A 19,596-nucleotide genomic window follows, 5' to 3' on the forward strand; every position below is an offset into this window, starting at 1 on the left:
ATACTTGGATAAATAGATAGATAGATAGATACTTGGATAGATAGATAAATAGATAGATACTTGGATAGATAGACAAACAGACTTAGATAGATGTGATTACTCAGTTCTATTCTGTATTTTTTTCTTTTACTTTTGTTTCTTGCTTTTTGAGGCATTGCACCCTGGTGGTCAGTGCCACAGTCTCAAAATCATGTGGCTGCGGGTTCAAGTCTAGGTTCTGTCAGGAAGGGCTTTAGAATAAACCAATTGCCAAATCTTCTGTTCAGTTGCACTCACTACCCCTGCAGGAGTGAGCAGCCAGTCGAGGAATAAAGGCAGGAAAATTCTTCATATTTTATATTTTACCATGTGGTCTGCTTTATCTTCAAAACTGCTGGAATGTTGTAAAATAGCAGTATAGTAGAAACCGGTTTGATTCATTGCCATTTTAATGGGTTTCATTGGCTTTTAGATGGAAACCATGCTAGGAGAAGCATAATAATCAGAGGACAGGAAAAGACTAGCTGAGACATCAACTTCTTGGCCACTGTGGAGGCTGACCCTTGTTTATTTACTGGCATTTGATACTTGGCAGGTGTTTGAGACTCTGTTAGCACAGGAGGCGGGGCGTCAGATTGTGATTGACTGCTGGTGGGTGACATCCAAATGCTCAGCTGCAGCCAAATGTTTCCATGCCAGCAAGCAAGGGAAAAGAGGCAGCCATGCTGAACACTGTCCAATATTTATCTGGTCATGGAATAGGTTGGAACCCTAGCACCTGGTTTCTCTCAATTTGTATTAGTCTCATATTAAGTTGTCCTTATCTTTGTATCCTTATTGAACCAGGCTCATGCAAGTTTTTATTTTCATTAATACCTTAATTCAATTAGTGCTCTTCTCTAATCTCTCAATGGTTAGCTTTGTCTTCCTATATTCTTAGATAACCCCAGAAGTGGCTGCACACACTATGGTTACCCTACACAGTGTAATGAGTACTCAAGTGCTGCTCTGCCTCTCTGCCCTGCCCCTTGCTCTGTCTGGCTGTATCTGAAATGGTGCATCCCCTCCTATTGATCCTCTTCCTGGTAGAGTCACAGGCGGGCTTATCCGGCTCGTCTCAGCTAGTCTGCCTTATGAATGGACTCACAGAGAGAGCTGTGTGCATGTGCCAGGCTTCAGTTTTCTGTGTAGTTTCAGGCATCTTGTTGCTGAGTAGTCTTCTTGGCTTCCTCCCTCCAGCCCTTCAGCCCTGCTAGTGCCCCTCTTTGTTTCATTGTTGTTACAATCATTATTATAGATGTGTGAAAATTGCTCCACTTTGCACAACCTAACTGTATCACAGCCTGCATTCTCACAAGTAGCAAATGGGAAGACTGCTGGTTTCATGGGAGTGTGTCGTGACTAGCACTAACAGGGAAGTCATCAGAAAACCACTGTAGTGATTAATCTGGAAAAATAACCTTTTTGTGTGTAGGAGTGACAGACTGTGGTGATTCATTGTGTTCACAAAGATGCTAACATCTAAGTCATTGTTTATGCCACACAGACTCCCTATTCTTGCTTGTAGTTTCCACCCAGGACTCGAGCTGAGCGCAAAAAAAAATCTTAGCAGACTCCCCAGAATTCAGCCTTCAGGAGTCTTTCCAACTCACTGATTATGTATGTCGTTTTTTGACACAGTGACAGATTGTTCTCTGTTTTTGCACAGGTTGTGCTGCTCTGTTAGAACCTTCATCTGGAATATAATCAAATTTAAGTTTTAGGGGTTTTATTATTTTACTGCATCCAACACGTATTTGTCAAAAATGACTTTCTGCTTTGTAAATATAAATATTTATATTTTTTTACCATGCACAAATGATCGTGTTTTGTTTTTTGTTTTTTCCAGAAACGGGCTCTCCTATGATTGAGAAGCCATGGCAGCACAATGTCTGTATTTTCTACTGCTCATGTTTGCTATCATCTAAATACTGACCCATTATAGGAGTACACAGCATGGCGTGGTGGGTCAGAGATGCTCAGCTCCTCATCTATCTGAACTTTTGTTGTATAGTGCACAGCTGAGACAAATGCTAAGGGGCACTCACACTAAATTGCCTGAATGAGGGCAAATTCTGTCGGCCACTGAAGTGGAGTGCAATCTTAGTTCAATGAGTTACAGTTTATCATCACTATAGAGAGGAAAAGGGAAGTAGCTCACAGAGACGTATGCCCATTAGAGACAAACTATCAACTCACATTTTGGTTAAAGTTTGAGTCTGTATGTAGAGTATATCTCATCGTTCCAGCAGCAAACAGTCTTTCATGTAGTTTAAGTAGGTGGTAAAAATGAATTTGAAAGAACCATTTCTTAAGGCATGTTGCATTTGTCGATTCATTGATTGTTGGTATATTTATTTATTTAATAAACTATTTATCCAGGCAAATCCCATTGGAATCGCAGATCTCATATTTTAATGGTGGCCTGGTCCTGAAAGAAGCCCAACGTGCATGTTTTGGACTGTGTGAGGAAACTAGAGTACCTGGAGAAAACCCACACTAACGCGAGGAGAACATGCAAAGACCACACTATGCCCCCAGTTCCAAACCGGGGCTTGAACCGAAGACCTTCTTGCTGTGAGGCAACAATTTTAATCATTTATCCATTGTGCTGCCTTAATTATATAATGCTAATTACAACAAAAGTAATCTTGATATAATGGAATGAATAACTTTACAAACTGAAATCCATGTGTGAACACAAATAATGTAATGATTAGAAAACTAATCAAGTATCTAAACGCATTTTTGTTTACATTCAAATGCACAGCTTTTACAACATGTATCTTAAGGTTGAAATTAAGATTTGTGTTAGGGTAATGTGAAAAATATTTAAAACAAATTAAAAAATGCTGTTTTGAAGTTATTTTATTTAATTTACAAATCAATTTGCAAAATATATTTGAGGTAAATAATCTTACAATAGTTTAGCTTTGATTTTTTTTGCAGTTGTTCCCCTGATATGGTATGGTATGTTATAAAGTTTATTCATTTTAAAAAGTACAAAACAATTCCATAACAATATAAAAAAGATACAAAAGATTTAAAATGAAAGGCAGCAGAAAGAAGAAAAAAAAACTTATTATATCTGCCCCTTTTTTCAAACTATTATTTCAATCATAATAATTTTCAAGTAACAGAAAAAATGAATAACTCTTTCTATTTTTTTCCTAATTTTAATACAAAACACACACTAAGCTACTTCATTTTTTTTTAATAATTCAGCTTTGATTTTTTTCTTAAATGTACACATTGAGAAAAAAATCAAAGCTGAATTATTAAAAAAGTGAAAAATGAAAAATATTGTACAAGTCCTAGAACATGTGGGCATAAAAAAGGAAGTACCAGTATACTTTGTTAAATTTAATAATGCAGCCAAAACACATTTCAAACATCTTTTTTTAAGAACAGGCCCACCCCTGATTCATGTCCACAAAGGCAGCCTATAGTTTTTGCTACCTCAGCTTGCTCTAATGTGTTCTGTCCTATTACATAACTCATAAGTATGATCATTACATCAGAATTTCAAGTGATATTTTACACCTGGCTTTTAACTGTCCACTAAAAATAAATCCTGTTATCTGCTGACTAATAGCAGAATGTTTTAATTTATAGATTAATCACTAATAATATATGAAATGGATTTAAGCATACGCAAATTGCATATAAGCCTCTTTAAATGTTATAGATAGCCCGAAGAAATGATTCAGGATTAAGATTTAAATTTTACAGTGGTAATTTGAACCAAAAGCTCTCTAAAAGATATCATTAAGATCCAGTAAGTGTCCCTTCACTACTATGCTCTTTTGAATTGGTGCATAACCATTTCTTCTAAAGCTAATGCAGAGAGATTAACTTTAAACTGGGGTCCATCTGTAATGGTTAGAAAGTAATGCACAATCAACATGCCCAAAATGTCTAAAGCCATGACGATATTGATATTGATGCCTTAGCTTTGGGCTGTAAAAAGGCAAGCCATGAAGATGAAAAAATAAGCTTTTAAACATCTTAAATGATAAAATGCAAATTGTTAACAGTACTGAATTCAGTGGTTTGCACTGAGTGGGTCAACTGGTGCAGAAGAGAGAGTATTATACCACCAATAAACTCAAACAACTGAAGGCAGTTATTGTGATCAGTCAAAATCTTCTGCACTGTTTTGACAACCACTTCAATGTAAATAGTCATTCCTGTGAGGCTGTACTGCTGCATCCAATCAGGCAGCCTTATGAGATAGGGCGAGAGCAGGAGGGAGAGAGTAGTGATGTCAAAATAAGGGGAGAAGGGAGCTGGGGAAAGACGTTTCCATAGCAACTAGTACAATTGAGTATAACTGTGGTTGAGAGACATGAGCAGCAAGCAAATGCTCCCTCCTCCTATAAAACTGGAAGTTCATAATGCAAACACTTTATAATTTGTGTCTGTGATCTTAGCATTGAAGGAGTTCTAAATTAAAGGCTTTGTCTTTTACACTAATGTGCACAAAGAATAAAAATGTAAGTTTTTTATCCAGTTTACTTAAACAGCTTGAGTTTGAGATTCATCTTAGTTTTAAATATATAACTTAAATTTTTTTTTCTTACATAGGCACACATCCTTTATCCCATATGCAGACAAACACTCAATACACAAACGTGTGCAGCACCCTGGACTACTTGTTGGACACCACTAACACCAGCTAGATTTATCAGATATTCTTTCTACTTCAAAAAAAAAATAAAAAAATACCTTTTTTTGTTTAAATAAACTAAAATTACATTTTTGTGTAAATTAAAATTCCTTTCTTCTCCAGTCAGAAAAATAAAATACACATTATTGCTATGATCAAAAAACTGTTGCACTTCAAACTTAGAGACAGCTAATTTAACAAAGTAAATGTTGCATCTGACTACTCAACCACAATCTGTTCAGTATACAGCAGAATAAGCAAGAAACAGAGTGACAGCTCACATGGGTATGAATGTGGGTGCCAAAGACAAAAATAAAAACCATGTTTTCATTTGATATTTAACTGTTCCTAAAAGTATTACCAGAGACAAATGTACTGTAAAGAAATGTCTGAAGTCCAGTTACTTATGATGGTGCTACATTGACACTGGGGACAATAAAAAAAATCTTTAAATATTAGGAGCATCAGATAACATAAATTAAGACTTTCACATAATTGTTATATTTATACTCCGTTTAAAAATATCCAGGATACTAAAGTACATTACATTAGTCAGTGCAAAAGCAAAGCAGCAATGTAGCTTAATACAGTTAATCTGAAATGTAGTGTTTAAGCTTCATTCCTCCAATTGAATTAATGTGCAACTTTGCCCATTTGTGTAACAATAACAAAAAAAAAACTTGGACAAATTGCAGGTTTGTTTGTGAATCCATCTTTAATTTAAGTAAGACTTTAATCATTTAGGCAGTAGTCCTTTGATATATTGAAGATGTTAACAATACCTTTGTTCTGAGCCAATACAAACTTAGTATTTTATCTACAATTCAACTAGGAAGCTATTTCAAGACTAAATAGAAAATATAATTGTGTTTTAGTTATAAAAATTAAAATTGTTAGTATTTACTTTTGCTTAGTTACAATTCACAGTTTGTACAAAATTGAAATTTACTTAAGCTTAGAAAAGATTTAAGAAAAGATTTACTTTTGTTTCTCAAAATGGGCAAAAATATAAAATTTTAAACCATATAATAAGCAAATTTTTATATGTTAAGGTGGAGCCAAAAACTTGATTTACTGCATGCATCCATCCATCCATCCATCCATCCATCCATCCATCCATCCATTATCTTTACCCGCTTCATTCTTTTTGAGTCATGAGGGTCACTGGTGTCCATGTCCAGCTATCACTGTGCGAGAGGCGGGGGACACCCTGGACAGGTCTCCAGTCCATCATAGTGACACATAGAGACAAACAACCATTCACTCTCTCACTCACATCTAGAGATAATTTATAGTTACCATCCATCCATCCATTATCTTTACCCGTTTTTCCATTTTGGGTCACGGGGGTCGCTGGTGCCCATGTCCAGCAATCACTGTGCGAGGGGCGGGGTACACCCTGGACGGGTCGCAAGTCCATCACAGGGACACATAGAGACAAACAAGACAAACAACCATTCACTCTCTCGCTCACACCTAGGGACAATTTAGAGTTACCAATCAGCCTAACATGCATGTTTTTGGTCTGTGGGAGGAAACCGGAGTACACGGAGAAAACCCACGCATGCACGGAGAGAACATGCAAACTCCACCCAGAAAGGCCCCGGCCGGGATTCGATGAGGTGACCTTCTCACTGAGAAGCAAGAGCTCTACCAACTGTGCCAGTGTGCCGCCCTAATTGCCCTATTATCAAACTTCAATTTATTTAGCTTATCCCAGCACTAATCTATCACAGGGACACATGAGACAAACGAGACAAACAATTGTCCCTAGGTGTGAGTGAGAGAGTGAATGGTAAACTCCACCCAGAAAGGTCCCTGGCTGGAATTTGAACCAGCAGCCTTCTTGCTGAAAGGCAACAGCTCTACCAACTGAGCCACCGTGCCATCCTATTTTACATGCATAAATTATTTAAAAAAACAAACAAACAATTCAGTTATCTACACTTAAAAAAGAAGCCGTTTCTGCATTTTTTTAATCAAAAAAATTAACACGAAAAGAAGTCCTTTACAAAATCTTTTTGGGAAATGTGTTTAGAAGAATCTTTCCCTCTAACAGAAAGAAGTAAGGCATGATTCTGATTTTCTTGGTAAACCAAATTGCACCTTGGCTTTTTATTTAATGTAATTAGTCTCAATCCACCACAGGAAGTTAAAATTCACTGAAAAGCAGAAGTTGACTTATTATTTAAGAAATTCTGGTGAAACATGCCTCATGCATTTTTAGATTTAAAATTTTACCTTTCATACTTTAGCTGTTACCGTTGACACACACCAACCAACTAATCATGTTACAGGCCACACACACAGACACACACACATACACATACAAATACCCAAACAAACACTACACAGCAAGAATGCACTTGAATTTAGCAAACCAAGTATGACCCCCTTCACCGCACAGTAAAAAAAAAGAAAGAAAGGAAAATTAAAAATCTGGAATGGCACAGCAAGGGACCAGGGGCATCGCCTCAACATTCAAATTCCCCAGATTGCAATCTGATCAAGCATCTGTTGGATGTGCCGAGAGCCTGATCAACAGAGGCTCCATCCCATAACTTACAGGACCTTAAGGGTCTACTGCTACAGATGCCACAAAACATCTGAGTTCCTGCACCAGTAGGTCTGAGCTGCTTTTGCTGCAAAGAGGTCATTACAGTATTATGTTGGTGATTTTTTTTTTCAATATTTGCTTAAAGCTAGAGGTATTTCATGTTGGTAGCTTTATATTGTGTTGTTTAAAACACTGCTGTTACCCAGTGTGCAATATATATATATATATATATATATATATATATATATATATATATACTTTGTATATACAGGTAATAAAAAACAAATGTTCTACTGATGTATTTTCCATCACTTAGACATGATCAGTTCCAGTTGCTAGCATAGTTTTCATCTGAAGAAAAACTCAGATATTCTGTTTATTTTAGGTCACAAACTATAATCTCAGGTTTATACTCATGTCAATGTGGCAAGCTTAAGGTTGTAGGTAGTTCTGAATGTTGTATTTGTGTTTTACTCCAGAAGACTAGATAATGAACTTAATCCGCTTTGGCAAGTCAGCTGAATCATGGCTTGGGCTGAGGCTTACTGCAGCTTCCCAAAGCCTAGTCTGCAGCATTCGAGGTGTTCAAAGATAACCACAGAGACCAGATGGGGGGAAAAGCAAAGCACTGCATACATTTTCCCCTATATGGTATACATGCTTTTTACATCTTGTCTTTAACTTCTAAAAGAACAGTATCTTCCTGTTTGAAACATATATTTATTATCCAACACAAGCCAGAAAGGATGGGTTTAGCCTACAAAAGACTGTTAGGGTATACCAGCTGGAAGTACCGATGGCTTACGCTCAAGGACATCAATGTACATCATTTTCATTCATGAAGTAAACCCCTTCCACCAACAGCTTTCAACAGGCTGATAAGATGCGTAAGCATGTGAATGTACTGGTAGTAAACATTTTAGTCCAATGCTTCATGGCTATGCTAAATAAATGAATAAACAAAGTTCCCTCAAAATGTATAAGTAAAGGACTACAGCAAATAAATTTAAGCATTTTTGGTCTTTTATGAATCTCAGTAACAACTCGTACTTTTCATTACACTGTCTTTATTAAACTGTAGCAGATAACGTATGAAATCAGAAGTTCTGTCATCTGAGAAAATAGTGTTTTTTTTTCATGTTACAATAGATTTAATGAGGTTTCTCTACAACTATAAACACAAAGGTTTTGTTGATGACCCGCAGAAGCATGAATTATTGACAGTGCAAGCTGTCTCCTGTAGTCATGATCAGCCTGCATCCAAATATGACATTGCCCTGAGCTACACTGAATGTTACATCTAAAATGAAGTGCTAATGTCAGAGCCACAGATCTTCAGTTGCATTCTAATTAGCCTTTTGCTTTTCTTTTGGAATGCAGAAAAATAGACCGACAACCAGATTTACTGCTGGTGTCACCTAGATATCGTGGTGCAACTTTGGCAGACCATTACTCTTCCCTTTAAATTCTTAAGTTTACTGTAATAAAGGCTCAATTAATTTTCAGCTCAGATTTGTGGTCAAAATAGGACTCTAAATCTGTCTTTTGGCAGCTGTTGGATTCCAGGCATATTCTACAACCACAGTTTTGAAGGTGTTCTGAATGTTGGTTATTGAATGTAATTATCCACTCATGTTCCCCCTCTGTGTTCTGTGACTCCTTACTCTTTTTAAATGCAACTATTTAAGTGAAATGAAATCCAAAGATGAAGTTATTTGAATGCTTGAGGTCTTTTTCTTGACATTTGTGCACTGTAGTTGAGCATTACTGATTTGATTTATTGTATTATACTCACTGCAGGTTGAGTTTGATGTGGCTCCTTGGGAGTTTCTATGTTGGCAAAGGAATGACAAATTTAATTGCAGAGAGATTGCATGTTCTCCCAGAACTGGGTTACTATTTTATACTGGAACTGTTTATTTCTCTCTTGGACCTTTTGTGTGCGTGTTTGTGTGTGTGTGTGTGCGTGCGTGCATACGTGCATGTGTTCAACTAGTAAGTCGAGCACAAGTGTGAGTCTGTTTCTTGTGTTTTTATTCAAGTATTATAAGCTTAAGTTAAGGTTTGCCAATTAGTGTGACATTGGCTTTTCTGATGCTCTTCAGGGAATAATTCTTCAAACTCATTTTCAGTAATTTTAAATGTTTAAAAAGTGAATAATTTTTTATATTTTTTTCTTTAAACTTTTCATTTTTATTTTTTAAAAACTAGTTGTGCTTATTTTTTTTTTTAGTACAGTTTATCATTTTCCAATGTGACAAAAGAGAAAAATAGAATACAAAAATGTCTTGCATGTTTAGGTTTTATATGTGACTGAATTTAGCATTAAAATATGGAAGCAGTCCGTTCCTTGTGTTATGTTTTGAAACTGGTAGTTAAAATCATTGAGTTGCAATTGAAGGCATGAGAAGCAGTTTGATGCAGAGTCCAATATGGATTGTTCTTGTTATGATTGTCTACTACAAAATCCCATGGCTGGGTTTTTGTTCTGGGTAGTTTGGAGCAAAATTCTGTAGATTACAATCTATAAAGTTTTCTGAGCTGTTGCTGACAACCTTTTGCATCTGTTCTGCTGGGAGGTTTGGCGGTTTGAGAGGGGGTATGATCATTTGTTTAACAATCACTGATGTAAGCCTTGTTGTTAAATATCATTCATATAAAGCCAGAACCCGTAGTTTTTCAGCTGAACATTATATCATACCTGGATGATGAGTGCCATTCAGCTAAGTCCTTTTAAATATCAGTAGTTGTAATGTTGTGGCTGAACATTGTGCATTCTACAGTCTTAATCTTGGGTTTCAAACAGTTCGGTTACCAGAAGTTCACATGCAGATTAAATTTCTAGACCTCACAATTGCTTCTTGTAAATGGACCACCCCCTGCTGTGTAAGATGCTCTGCCTTTTAACAAGACTGGAGCTGCAAGATCTTATAAGTCTCTCTTTAATATATGAAAAGTGAGCTGTTGTTGAAGAGCAATTAGCAAATCTTTTTAAGTCTTATTTGAAGAGAAGCCATGACTTTACTTTTTAGGCTGAGAGCCAATTAGTGCTCGGCCAACAGCGTGATTGAATTTGGAAGACTCTCAGTCAATGCAGGTGTGTTGCTGTGGTTGTCTGTCACCTGAATAAAGAACAAAAAACATTTGGTGATTGAGAGGAAGGAGGATTATGTGATGGAAATTCCCTGTGGAGCTCTCATCCCTCTGTCAACTTGTCTGCTGGATGTAAGAACAGTTTTGCATTGTTTGTTTCAATGGGCTAAGGAGCATCATGCAGAATACAGAACGATTTTTCAGCTTGGTTTACTGCTCTTTGGATTCAAAGCAACAATGTATTCATTTCAGTCAGTTTGTGAATGTTACATTTCTTAACATTTCAAATGATCATAATTATTTATTGTTTTGCTAGTAATTTGTTACATGTCTCTGTCTACTTCGCTGTAATGCTACTGTAGGAATGTATGATGTTATAAATAATTCAACAACTTCAACCTTTGTGTCATCTTTCTGCGTAGATGACCAAATTTGATCTCAAGTATTAAATTGTGGTCTAGATCAAAGTGTTTTGTTTCTGAGGAGGAAATTGATGTTTCAGTCCACTTTCAAATCACATTTGCTGGTAGGTTACTGTATATCAGTGCTGAGTATTATTCAATAGTAGCATGTAGCTAAAGCTATTTCCACAACACTACAACCACAATTTTTGTTGTTTCTAACAACATACATGCATCACATATGTTCCTTGCCTAAATAAACAAGTGCAACTCAGCAGCATCAATGAATCAACCAGTGAATCAACCAGTGAACATTCAGTCAGAGAGACAACACATTAACTCATTTTACTGAAGTAGATCATAATCTAATGCTGCCTTCAGTATTATTAAAGCATAAAAGGCTGTGTTTAATCTAGTTACAAAACAGATCCTGCTTGGTTCTATCTAAAATATTATTTGCTGCTTTTATTCAAGGTTTTATTTTAGAAGTTCCTGTTTTTGATGGTCCACTTAAAATGAAAACTGTAGTGTAGTCTTCTTAGGAAGTTTTTGAAACTTTTAAGATTGTTTTTATTTATTTTTTACTGAAGACTTAATTGATAAAAGTTCAGTGACTAAAAGCTTTCAAGTCACTGTATTTGACTTTAAAATGAGAACGTAGTCATGCTTGGTCATGTGACGTCAACAAAGCAGAGTTGCTTGTTCTGGCATTTGAGATGTGCTACACTCACTGCAGTCCCTCTGCCAAAGTGTAGACTTCACTACAAAGACATTCTGCCACACAGCAGAAATGGTACTTAAAGTTGCATGGGAAGTTCATAATTTATTTGCTTTACATATAAACTTTGCAGCAGAGTTTGTGATGGTATTCCAAATAATACAGCTATTTTATAAACTCCAGGATACGTTATGACCATAATGAGTTACTGTATATCTCAAATATCTAACAAGTTATCAAATGATTTACATCAGTCCAAAAAAGTTCAATCTGGTCCTCTGGACATTAAAAAAAAACAAAAAACAAAACAAAGCAAAAAAATCTAGAAACGTTTCGTCTCTCATCCAAGAGACGAAACGTTTCTAGATTTTTTTGCTTTGTTTTTTTTTTTTTTTGAATGTCCAGAGGACCAGATTGAACTTTTTTGGATTTTTCTACCTGGATTATTGAGCATGCATCAGGAGATTTACATCAGTATTGGTGACAAGAGAGTTTAGATGAGTACTTTCCTATTATTGACTCATTACCTATCCAAACACCTTTCACCCATTCATCCATTTAATACATTCACTCGTCTATCTGAATGTTTTACTCACTTATTCCTGTTCAGGGTTGCTGGGAGCTGGTGTCTACCTCCAGCAGTTACTGGATGGCCGTCACCTCCTTGTACAAGATTTGTGCTACCTACCTTTTTTTCATTCAACCTTTATGCAGACATGTTACATAGGCGTAGCCAGGATTTTATGAGGGGCGGTTCGTTTGAAGAAAAAGTGGACCTGTAGGACTACTCTGATTGGTTCATTGGCGGTGGTACACATAACTTCAAATGTGTAAACAAGCTAATTAGCTAGCTAGTTAAAACACTGCTGTGTGAGGTAAATCTGTGTTACCAAATAGGCGGTTGTGAGTGGAGAAAGAGCAACACACTGAGAGGGGAATAGCGTGTGTGTCCAGTCTTCTATTCAGAACTCATCCCAGACACGAACGAACACTTCGGTACTCCCGAGTCCCGCCCGAACATACACAAAAAAAAAAAAAAAACACCGAAGAAGAATGAAAGACGTCATCCTCTTAAAGGCACAGTACCACTCCTTAACTCTAACAACATAAATGCAAACTAAGCCCGCAAATAATAACATTACTTCAATTGCAAAAATAACTCATCTTTTTACTTTGCTTTGTTAGACATTGTTTTTTATGAATGAAATTAATGAATTGAAAAATACAATACAATCCACATCTATCAAAGTGGGCGGTTCGTTCGAACCCCCCGAACCCCCCCTGGCTACGCGCATGTGTTAATCCCATTGAGCCTCAAGGACTCATTTACAAGTGAGACCTGATTTCTTAACAAACAGTGATGACAGCAATGGATAACAACGACAACAAGACAGTCATAAAATAGGCATACAAATTTAAGTTTCTTTTTTTTTAACAAATCAAAACCAAAGAGTAACCAAAAGGACAATCAAGAGGAATAGTAGCAAGAAAACAGTTAGATCACAAGGCGATTTAGAAAACTAAAAACAGGAACATGTCTGCGTTGGCTTTTGTATATATTCCAGATATTCCAGGAAACAGGGGCGGCATAGGAGAAGGCCCTTTTGCCTAGTTCAGACCTCACTGAGGGAACACTGCATGTAATAATGTCCTGAGAGCGCACGCTGTAGCTGCACTCACGCAGAGACATGTAGGAGGAGATGTACAAAGGCAGCAGACCAAGAAGTGATTTAAAGATGAAAATGTACCAGTGAGAGAGTCTGCGTGAAGTTAATGATGATCATTTATTACAGCCGGTTATGAATCTTAATGCACTGTGACAAGCAGCATCCAGCATCTTTTGGCTTCTTGTTCGTTCTTGCCCAGACTATATTGCCTTTATTTCTCATTGCATTACAACATTACATCTTTCTTTTCTGTATTTCCCCATTTATTATGCTCTTTTTATAGATTAGTTTGCACTAGAACAATGTTTTAATAAAACCCTTTCACCCAGAGAATATGAGTGAGCTGGAAGAACCTAAACATGACTAATCATAATCAACATTATGCCTCTGCTGCTAATGAGTTGTTAGGTGTTTTCATTTTGTCAAACACTTTTGTTACTTCAGTCCAATTAAAACAAAATGTATATTGCTTTTCCATTTAATTTGCATAACATTGTTTTTTTTTGTTCATATTGTTGTGTGTGTGTGTGTGTGTGTGTGTGTGTGGGGGGGGGGGGGGGGGTAGGAGGTTGATCTCTGGGTTTGATGTTTTGTCACTTTGAACATCAAAAGCCATCTTGCAAAATTATAGTGTGGCTCAGTTGAAAATGAAAGTTTTGAGCAGCTGAGAATCTGATTAAAGTGCTTATTTTGACACATGAGGACGATCAGACAGAAAAGGCTGCAGCTTATTTCCATAGCTCACATTCAGTTTCTACCAACACTGTAGCTCAGACTGAAAATATTACATTTTTTTATTTTGTTTTATTTTTTTGTTTATGTGTTTTGATAATAACAATTACAGCTTGATTGTACTTCCAGGAGGAATTACAGGTGAAATTAAAAAAGGTGATTTATCAGTCAACAGTTAAATTGCTAATACTAGGTTAAATCATAAATTTCTATATTTGTATTTCTGTCCCTCGAGCTCATTTGTAATAAAATGTAAGAAATGGAATCTTGACTGTCCCCACTGAAGCACAACAGCAAATATAGGATGTTTAAATTAGATGCAGAAGTGCTTACGTCCAAACTTCAGAAAACAGCCTTTTTTTATTCCAATCTCTGAAGTGTAAAGTCTCATGGAGGCACTGCATTTATTTTATCTTCTCTGATGTGTGAATTTCTTCCTTCAGAGTGTAATTTAATATAATCTTGTTTATATTCCGTCATCATTTTGAACACAATTAGCTAATCACACACTTTATGATAAAACAAATACGATTTTCTTTTTTATCACATTACATTACAGACAATGCAGCTTTATTTCACTCAAAAGTAAAAGTATATACCTGTACATTCAGGTTTGTTGCATGTGGTCAGAAGTAGTTGACATTTCTAAAGAACATTTTTCTGATGACCAGGTTCCCAGTTGTGAATTGTTGCTGATAAATTGCAAATGTGAGGTTATTTTTTTCTTGAAAGGACAGAACTGCTGGCAGTAGAGGAATAGGTAAAGTTTATCATTCAGGCAGCAGACCTGCAAGGGCCCAAAACTGTTCTAGTTATTGATGTGCATGAACTTTTGGTTTACACAGATCTCTTGTGCCTACTGGCTTAAAAATACAAATGTTTTTTTCAAAACAACAACAACAAATAATGGCATACATTTGTTGTTATCTTAAGGCTAGGGGAGTTTCATCTTCTGCAAGGTCATGGGCACAACATCACAAAATGTATAATGGCTTAAAGTTGTTTTCAACCAACAGTTATTGACTTGGCTTTGTGGTTTGTGTACTTGTACCAAGCATGAACCAAAATCAACCATTTTATTTTCAATAGCAAAACATATCTCTTCCTAATCAATTTGTCTTCATTAAGGAAATAGAAAATTGTAATTATCTTCAGAAGGTATGAGATTTGCTGGAAATGTTCTTTGCAGGATAAGTAGATTTGTGATTTGCATAAAAATCTCACTCGAGGTTGAGATACTGAAGTAATTAACTTTTGCTGTTATTCAGAATCCTAATTGAATATTTTTCATTTCTTTTTGTTCAGTTTCATTTTCTATTTAAGTTTATTACAAGCACAGTCTTTTGCCACCCAAGCCCATGGGTTATGTTAGAGAGAGCATCTGGCTGGCTTGCTTTTGCCAAAACAAACATGTGAGGTTGTCTAAAAGACACCATGACAGAGCAATTGAGACAGAAGAACTGGAAGAGGCAGAGCTGAAGATGTTGAGGTTCTCCTCGGAAGTGACAACGAGGGATAAGATTAGAAAAACATATGATCAGAGGTACAACACAGGTTGAACAACTGGACGTCAAAGTTAGAGAGGCCAGTTTGAAGTTGTCTGATGTGCAGAAGAGAGATAGTGGGTCTCTTGGTAGAAGGAAGTTAGAAATGCAGCTTCCAAGAAAAAAATAAAAATAAAAAACTAAGAGTAAACCAAGGAGATATATGGATGCAGTTAGAGAGGAAATGGAGGTAGCTGGAGTGAGAACAGAGGAGGCAGAGGACAGAGTGAGATGGAGGAGGATGACTCGCTGTAGCGACCCCTGAAAATGGAACAACCAAAAGGAAAAGAAGTTTAAGAGCACTGACTGTTGTTTGCTGGTGGCTAGTTTTTTTATGTGTAAAATGTGTTGCATTTGTTTAATTCTAAATAGTTAAAGGCCATAGTATCAAAGCAGTGTTGTGCATTTTTGCATTCCAAATCCATGTTTTGCTGAAGTCTTTTTCTAACTGTGACGTATGCTTTGTTTTTGTTTTTTTTGTAGTTTCACTGGAAGTTCAGATCACACCAACACATGGTGAGATTAGTCTTGGCGAGTCCAAGTTCTTCATGTGTGATGGTAAGTTTCACCTTCTTATTTTCTTTGCTTTTATTTCACCCTTCATCTTACACCAAAATAACATTTTAAGTTTCCACAGTACAGTATTATAAAATGGTCTACAAAACAAAATTTCTCCACGTTTCTTTCCTTTTAGGTAAATCAAGTTCAGTGTAGTGCAGAAAATCAATAAGCAATATTGAAATACAGTTAATAAGTTGCACATATTTTACGCATATTCCTTATGGTTCTGAATAATTTCAGTTATGGAAAAATACACCTTGATCTCCACAAAGACAAAAATATGTGTAGTTTTTGTTTGTTAGTTTGTTAGTTTGTTTTCAATTATTAGCAGCCCCTTTTATATTGGTGTAAATATTTTGTGTGTACTGTATATCTAAATATAAATGTATTGTTTGGATATAACTGATAAAATGCAGGTTCATTATTCATGTGCTCACTGTCCATTATTCTAGTTCATTACCATATATTTGGCTAAAAGCAAGCGATTTTTTTGTAGGTGAAAGAGCTTGAAAGTATGATAAGATAAAAATAAATGTGGTTTTCATTCATGATTAAGTAACCATCATACTTTTTTCTTACCATTTTAATCAGACTTGTTGCCAGCTAATATGTTTTGAAAGGAAAAAAAATCAGTTCAATTCAATTCAGTTTATTTATATAGGGCCAAGTCACAAGATAAGTTGTCTCAGGGTAGAAACATTCACATACATAAAAAAGCCAATCAGTAAAAGTTATATCTAAGGAAGCTAGCAGATTGCGTTGAGTCTTCAATTCATCGCAGTCTCCCATCCTAAGCAAGCACAAAGGCAACAGTGAAAAGAAAAAAGTCCCTTTAACAGGAAGAAACCTTTAGCAGAACCAGGCTCAGGACAAGTAGCCATTTGCTTTGACTGGCTGGGGTCTGAGAGGACAGGAAGGAGGAACAAATAAACACAGAATGGCAGGTCCAGGTGTACTTTCTTTTGGAAGGAAGAATAAAAAAAAAAATCACATGTTAAGGATAGAAATAATTACAAATACAAACAGGTGGAAATACAAACAGGTAGAGTAGAACAAGTAAAGACAGCAGCAGCAGCAGAGTGAGGAAATGTGGCCAATTTGTCCTCCAGCAGTCTAAGCCTATAGCAACATATTGATCATTCAGGAAACCTAAACCAACCCTAACTATAGGATTTATAAAAAAGCAAAGACTTAAGCCTAGTCTTAAAAGTAGACAATGTGTCAGCCTCACAGACAGAAATTGGAAGTTGGTTCCACAAGAGAGGATCCTGATAACTGAAAGATCTTCCTCCCGTTCTGCTTTTGGAAACTCTAGGGACCACAAGTAAACCTGCAGTCTGAAAGCAAAGTGATCTGTTAGTAAAATATGACAATAAGATCTGTAATATAAGATGGAGCTAGGTTGTTGAGAGCTTTATAGGTTAGAAGTAAGATTTTGAATCCAATTCTGAATTTGACAGGGAGCCAATGGAGATAATCTAAAACTGCAGAAATATGGTCTTTCCTTCCAACTCTAATTAAAACTAATCAAGGCAAAGTTAAAATTTACAAACTACAGGCTTTGGAAACTTCAGAAAGATGTACCACCTACATTCTTCCATTTTTTGGCAGTATCATACTGTAATGATGTAAAATTAACCCTTATAGATGCTTATTTTCTGATCTGCCTCTCTGTTGTCTTTGTGTTTTTAGTTGTAGGCGCTGCCAAGCACATAGACTGGTTTGGTCCAAATGGGGACAGACTAGAGCCGAACAGACCAGACCTGACGGTAACCCGTAACGATGAGTCATCTTCCACCCTCACAATTTATAAAGCAGGAACTGAAGATGCTGGGACATACAAGTGTGTTGCTACCAGTGGAGACCAGCAAGGCGAGGCAACTGTCAAAGTGAAAATCTTTCGTAAGTAATCACCTCTTCTCATGCAGGACTGTCTCCAAATTATTGAATGCTATGAACAAAGAAGAAGAAAAAAAATCATGTTTATTGAACTTGTATTTTATTGACTGCTCAAAGGCAACACATTACTCTTTTTCTTTTCAAGTGAGGGTTTTTCATTAATTCAATAAACGGTCGGAAAACCATTAAAGGGCTGTTTAATGATCCTGTCTGTTGTGCACTTCTTGTGAGTGATGGGCTTTATTTTCATTGAATGTCAAACATCAGCAGATGTCCATGTAATGAAATCTGTTTTCAAACATAACTTTTATTTTATTTCAGTGCCTACTTTAAGTCTTTATTGAAAATAGCCTATTATGATATCTGTGCTGTACAGCATGTTAAATGCTGTGTTTAGTGCAATATTTTACTAAATAGGACTGTGTAGCTTTTTTTAGTTTTGTAGTTTAGCACAGTCAGTATTAAAGTGTTAAGATTTAAAAAAAAAAAAAAGATAATTGGAACTACTTACCATTTAAACTCTTATAGTTCCTTTAAGTAGCTACTGCGAAGGTGAAAGTAGGTATTTAATTCAACTGGAAAATAAGTTTTGAAACATACCAATTTCTAGATTGGAGACTGTGTTTGTCCTGTTTTATTACAGAAAGAATAACTTTCACAAATGCACCCTCCCCTCAAGAGTTTAATGAAGGAGACAATGCCAACATAGTTTGTGATGTCATCAGCTCTCCTCCTCCCACTGTCTTCTGGAAATATAAAGGGGCCAAAATACAGATGGAAAAAGATGGTAAGAATTTTCAAAAACTTTTATTTAATGTACAGTAATGCAAAACATTTAATAAGCCTAACTTCTCACATAATGCTAAGTAATGCATGTGAATTATGGAATATTGATATTTTTTGTTTTGTTCTATCTGATATTTAACTATTTTTACACCAAAATAAAACTATATTATTGAAAATTAGTATGCAACGCTGAGCAAATTATTTATGTTTTGTAATTAATTAAAACTTAATGTTTTACGTTTGGTCTTTACTATGAATAAGTAGTAGTATATTGTATCGTATAATATTATAATATCTATCCTTCCATCTATCTATCATGTTTCTTATACCAATCCTATTAAATACTATGGATATTTATAATTTGTGTACCCCTCCAAAAAAGTGTTAAGCATAGCATACACATCAAAGTAAAAAGGCTTAAAAACACACATATGCACCTAAAAGCAGGCCACTTTATGTACTTTTTCATATGTATGCAGATTTGCCAGGGTTAGAAACTTGAAAGCACTGGCGCTATGCTGCTCATACCTTTCTTCTCCAGGGTTTGTCTGAGCTTTGAAAAGAAAATTAATTTTGGTCTTGAATTTGAAAATACAGAAGACTCTTATTCTCCTTTGACACTGAGCAATATAACATTGCTTACTAGAAAATAATCACAAACATTCATGTGTGGGTTGCAGGAGTTTTTCAGAGGGGTACAGTTTTTGGTTCATAGCTAATTTGAAACTGAAGAAGTTCACGTTGCCCTTGGTCATATTGCTCTTTTGCTCAATCTTGTAGAAGAAGCAATGATTCATAGACGAGAACACCAGTGGCGGTCTCCAGACAGAATATACTTAGTAGAAAATTAGACTGAACAAAATAGTATGATGTTAAAACATGTAACATTCAATAAATAAATAATAAAATTTAGAGCAGTTGGGTGTGCTGAGGGCAGTAAACATCTGGCTT

The 19,596-nt window shown here is 35.9% G+C and overlaps 1 protein-coding gene across 1 annotated transcript in view; it reads left to right on the forward strand.

The window, feature by feature from the left end:
• ncam1b (neural cell adhesion molecule 1b) overlaps positions 1-19,596 on the forward strand; it is a 107,951-nt gene that overhangs the window by 41,781 nt on the left and 46,574 nt on the right. Inside the window, exons 2-4 of the mRNA XM_037677585.1 lie at positions 15,883-15,957; positions 17,653-17,862; positions 18,503-18,646. Of these exons, the coding sequence (XP_037533513.1) occupies positions 15,883-15,957; positions 17,653-17,862; positions 18,503-18,646 (429 nt within the window). The remainder of the gene's footprint in view (positions 1-15,882; positions 15,958-17,652; positions 17,863-18,502; positions 18,647-19,596) is intronic.

The sequence above is a fragment of the Nematolebias whitei genome, chromosome 6 (assembly GCF_014905685.2).
Source record: "Nematolebias whitei isolate Nwh7 chromosome 6, NemWhi1, whole genome shotgun sequence".
Classification (NCBI taxonomy): Eukaryota; Metazoa; Chordata; class Actinopteri; order Cyprinodontiformes; family Rivulidae; genus Nematolebias; species Nematolebias whitei.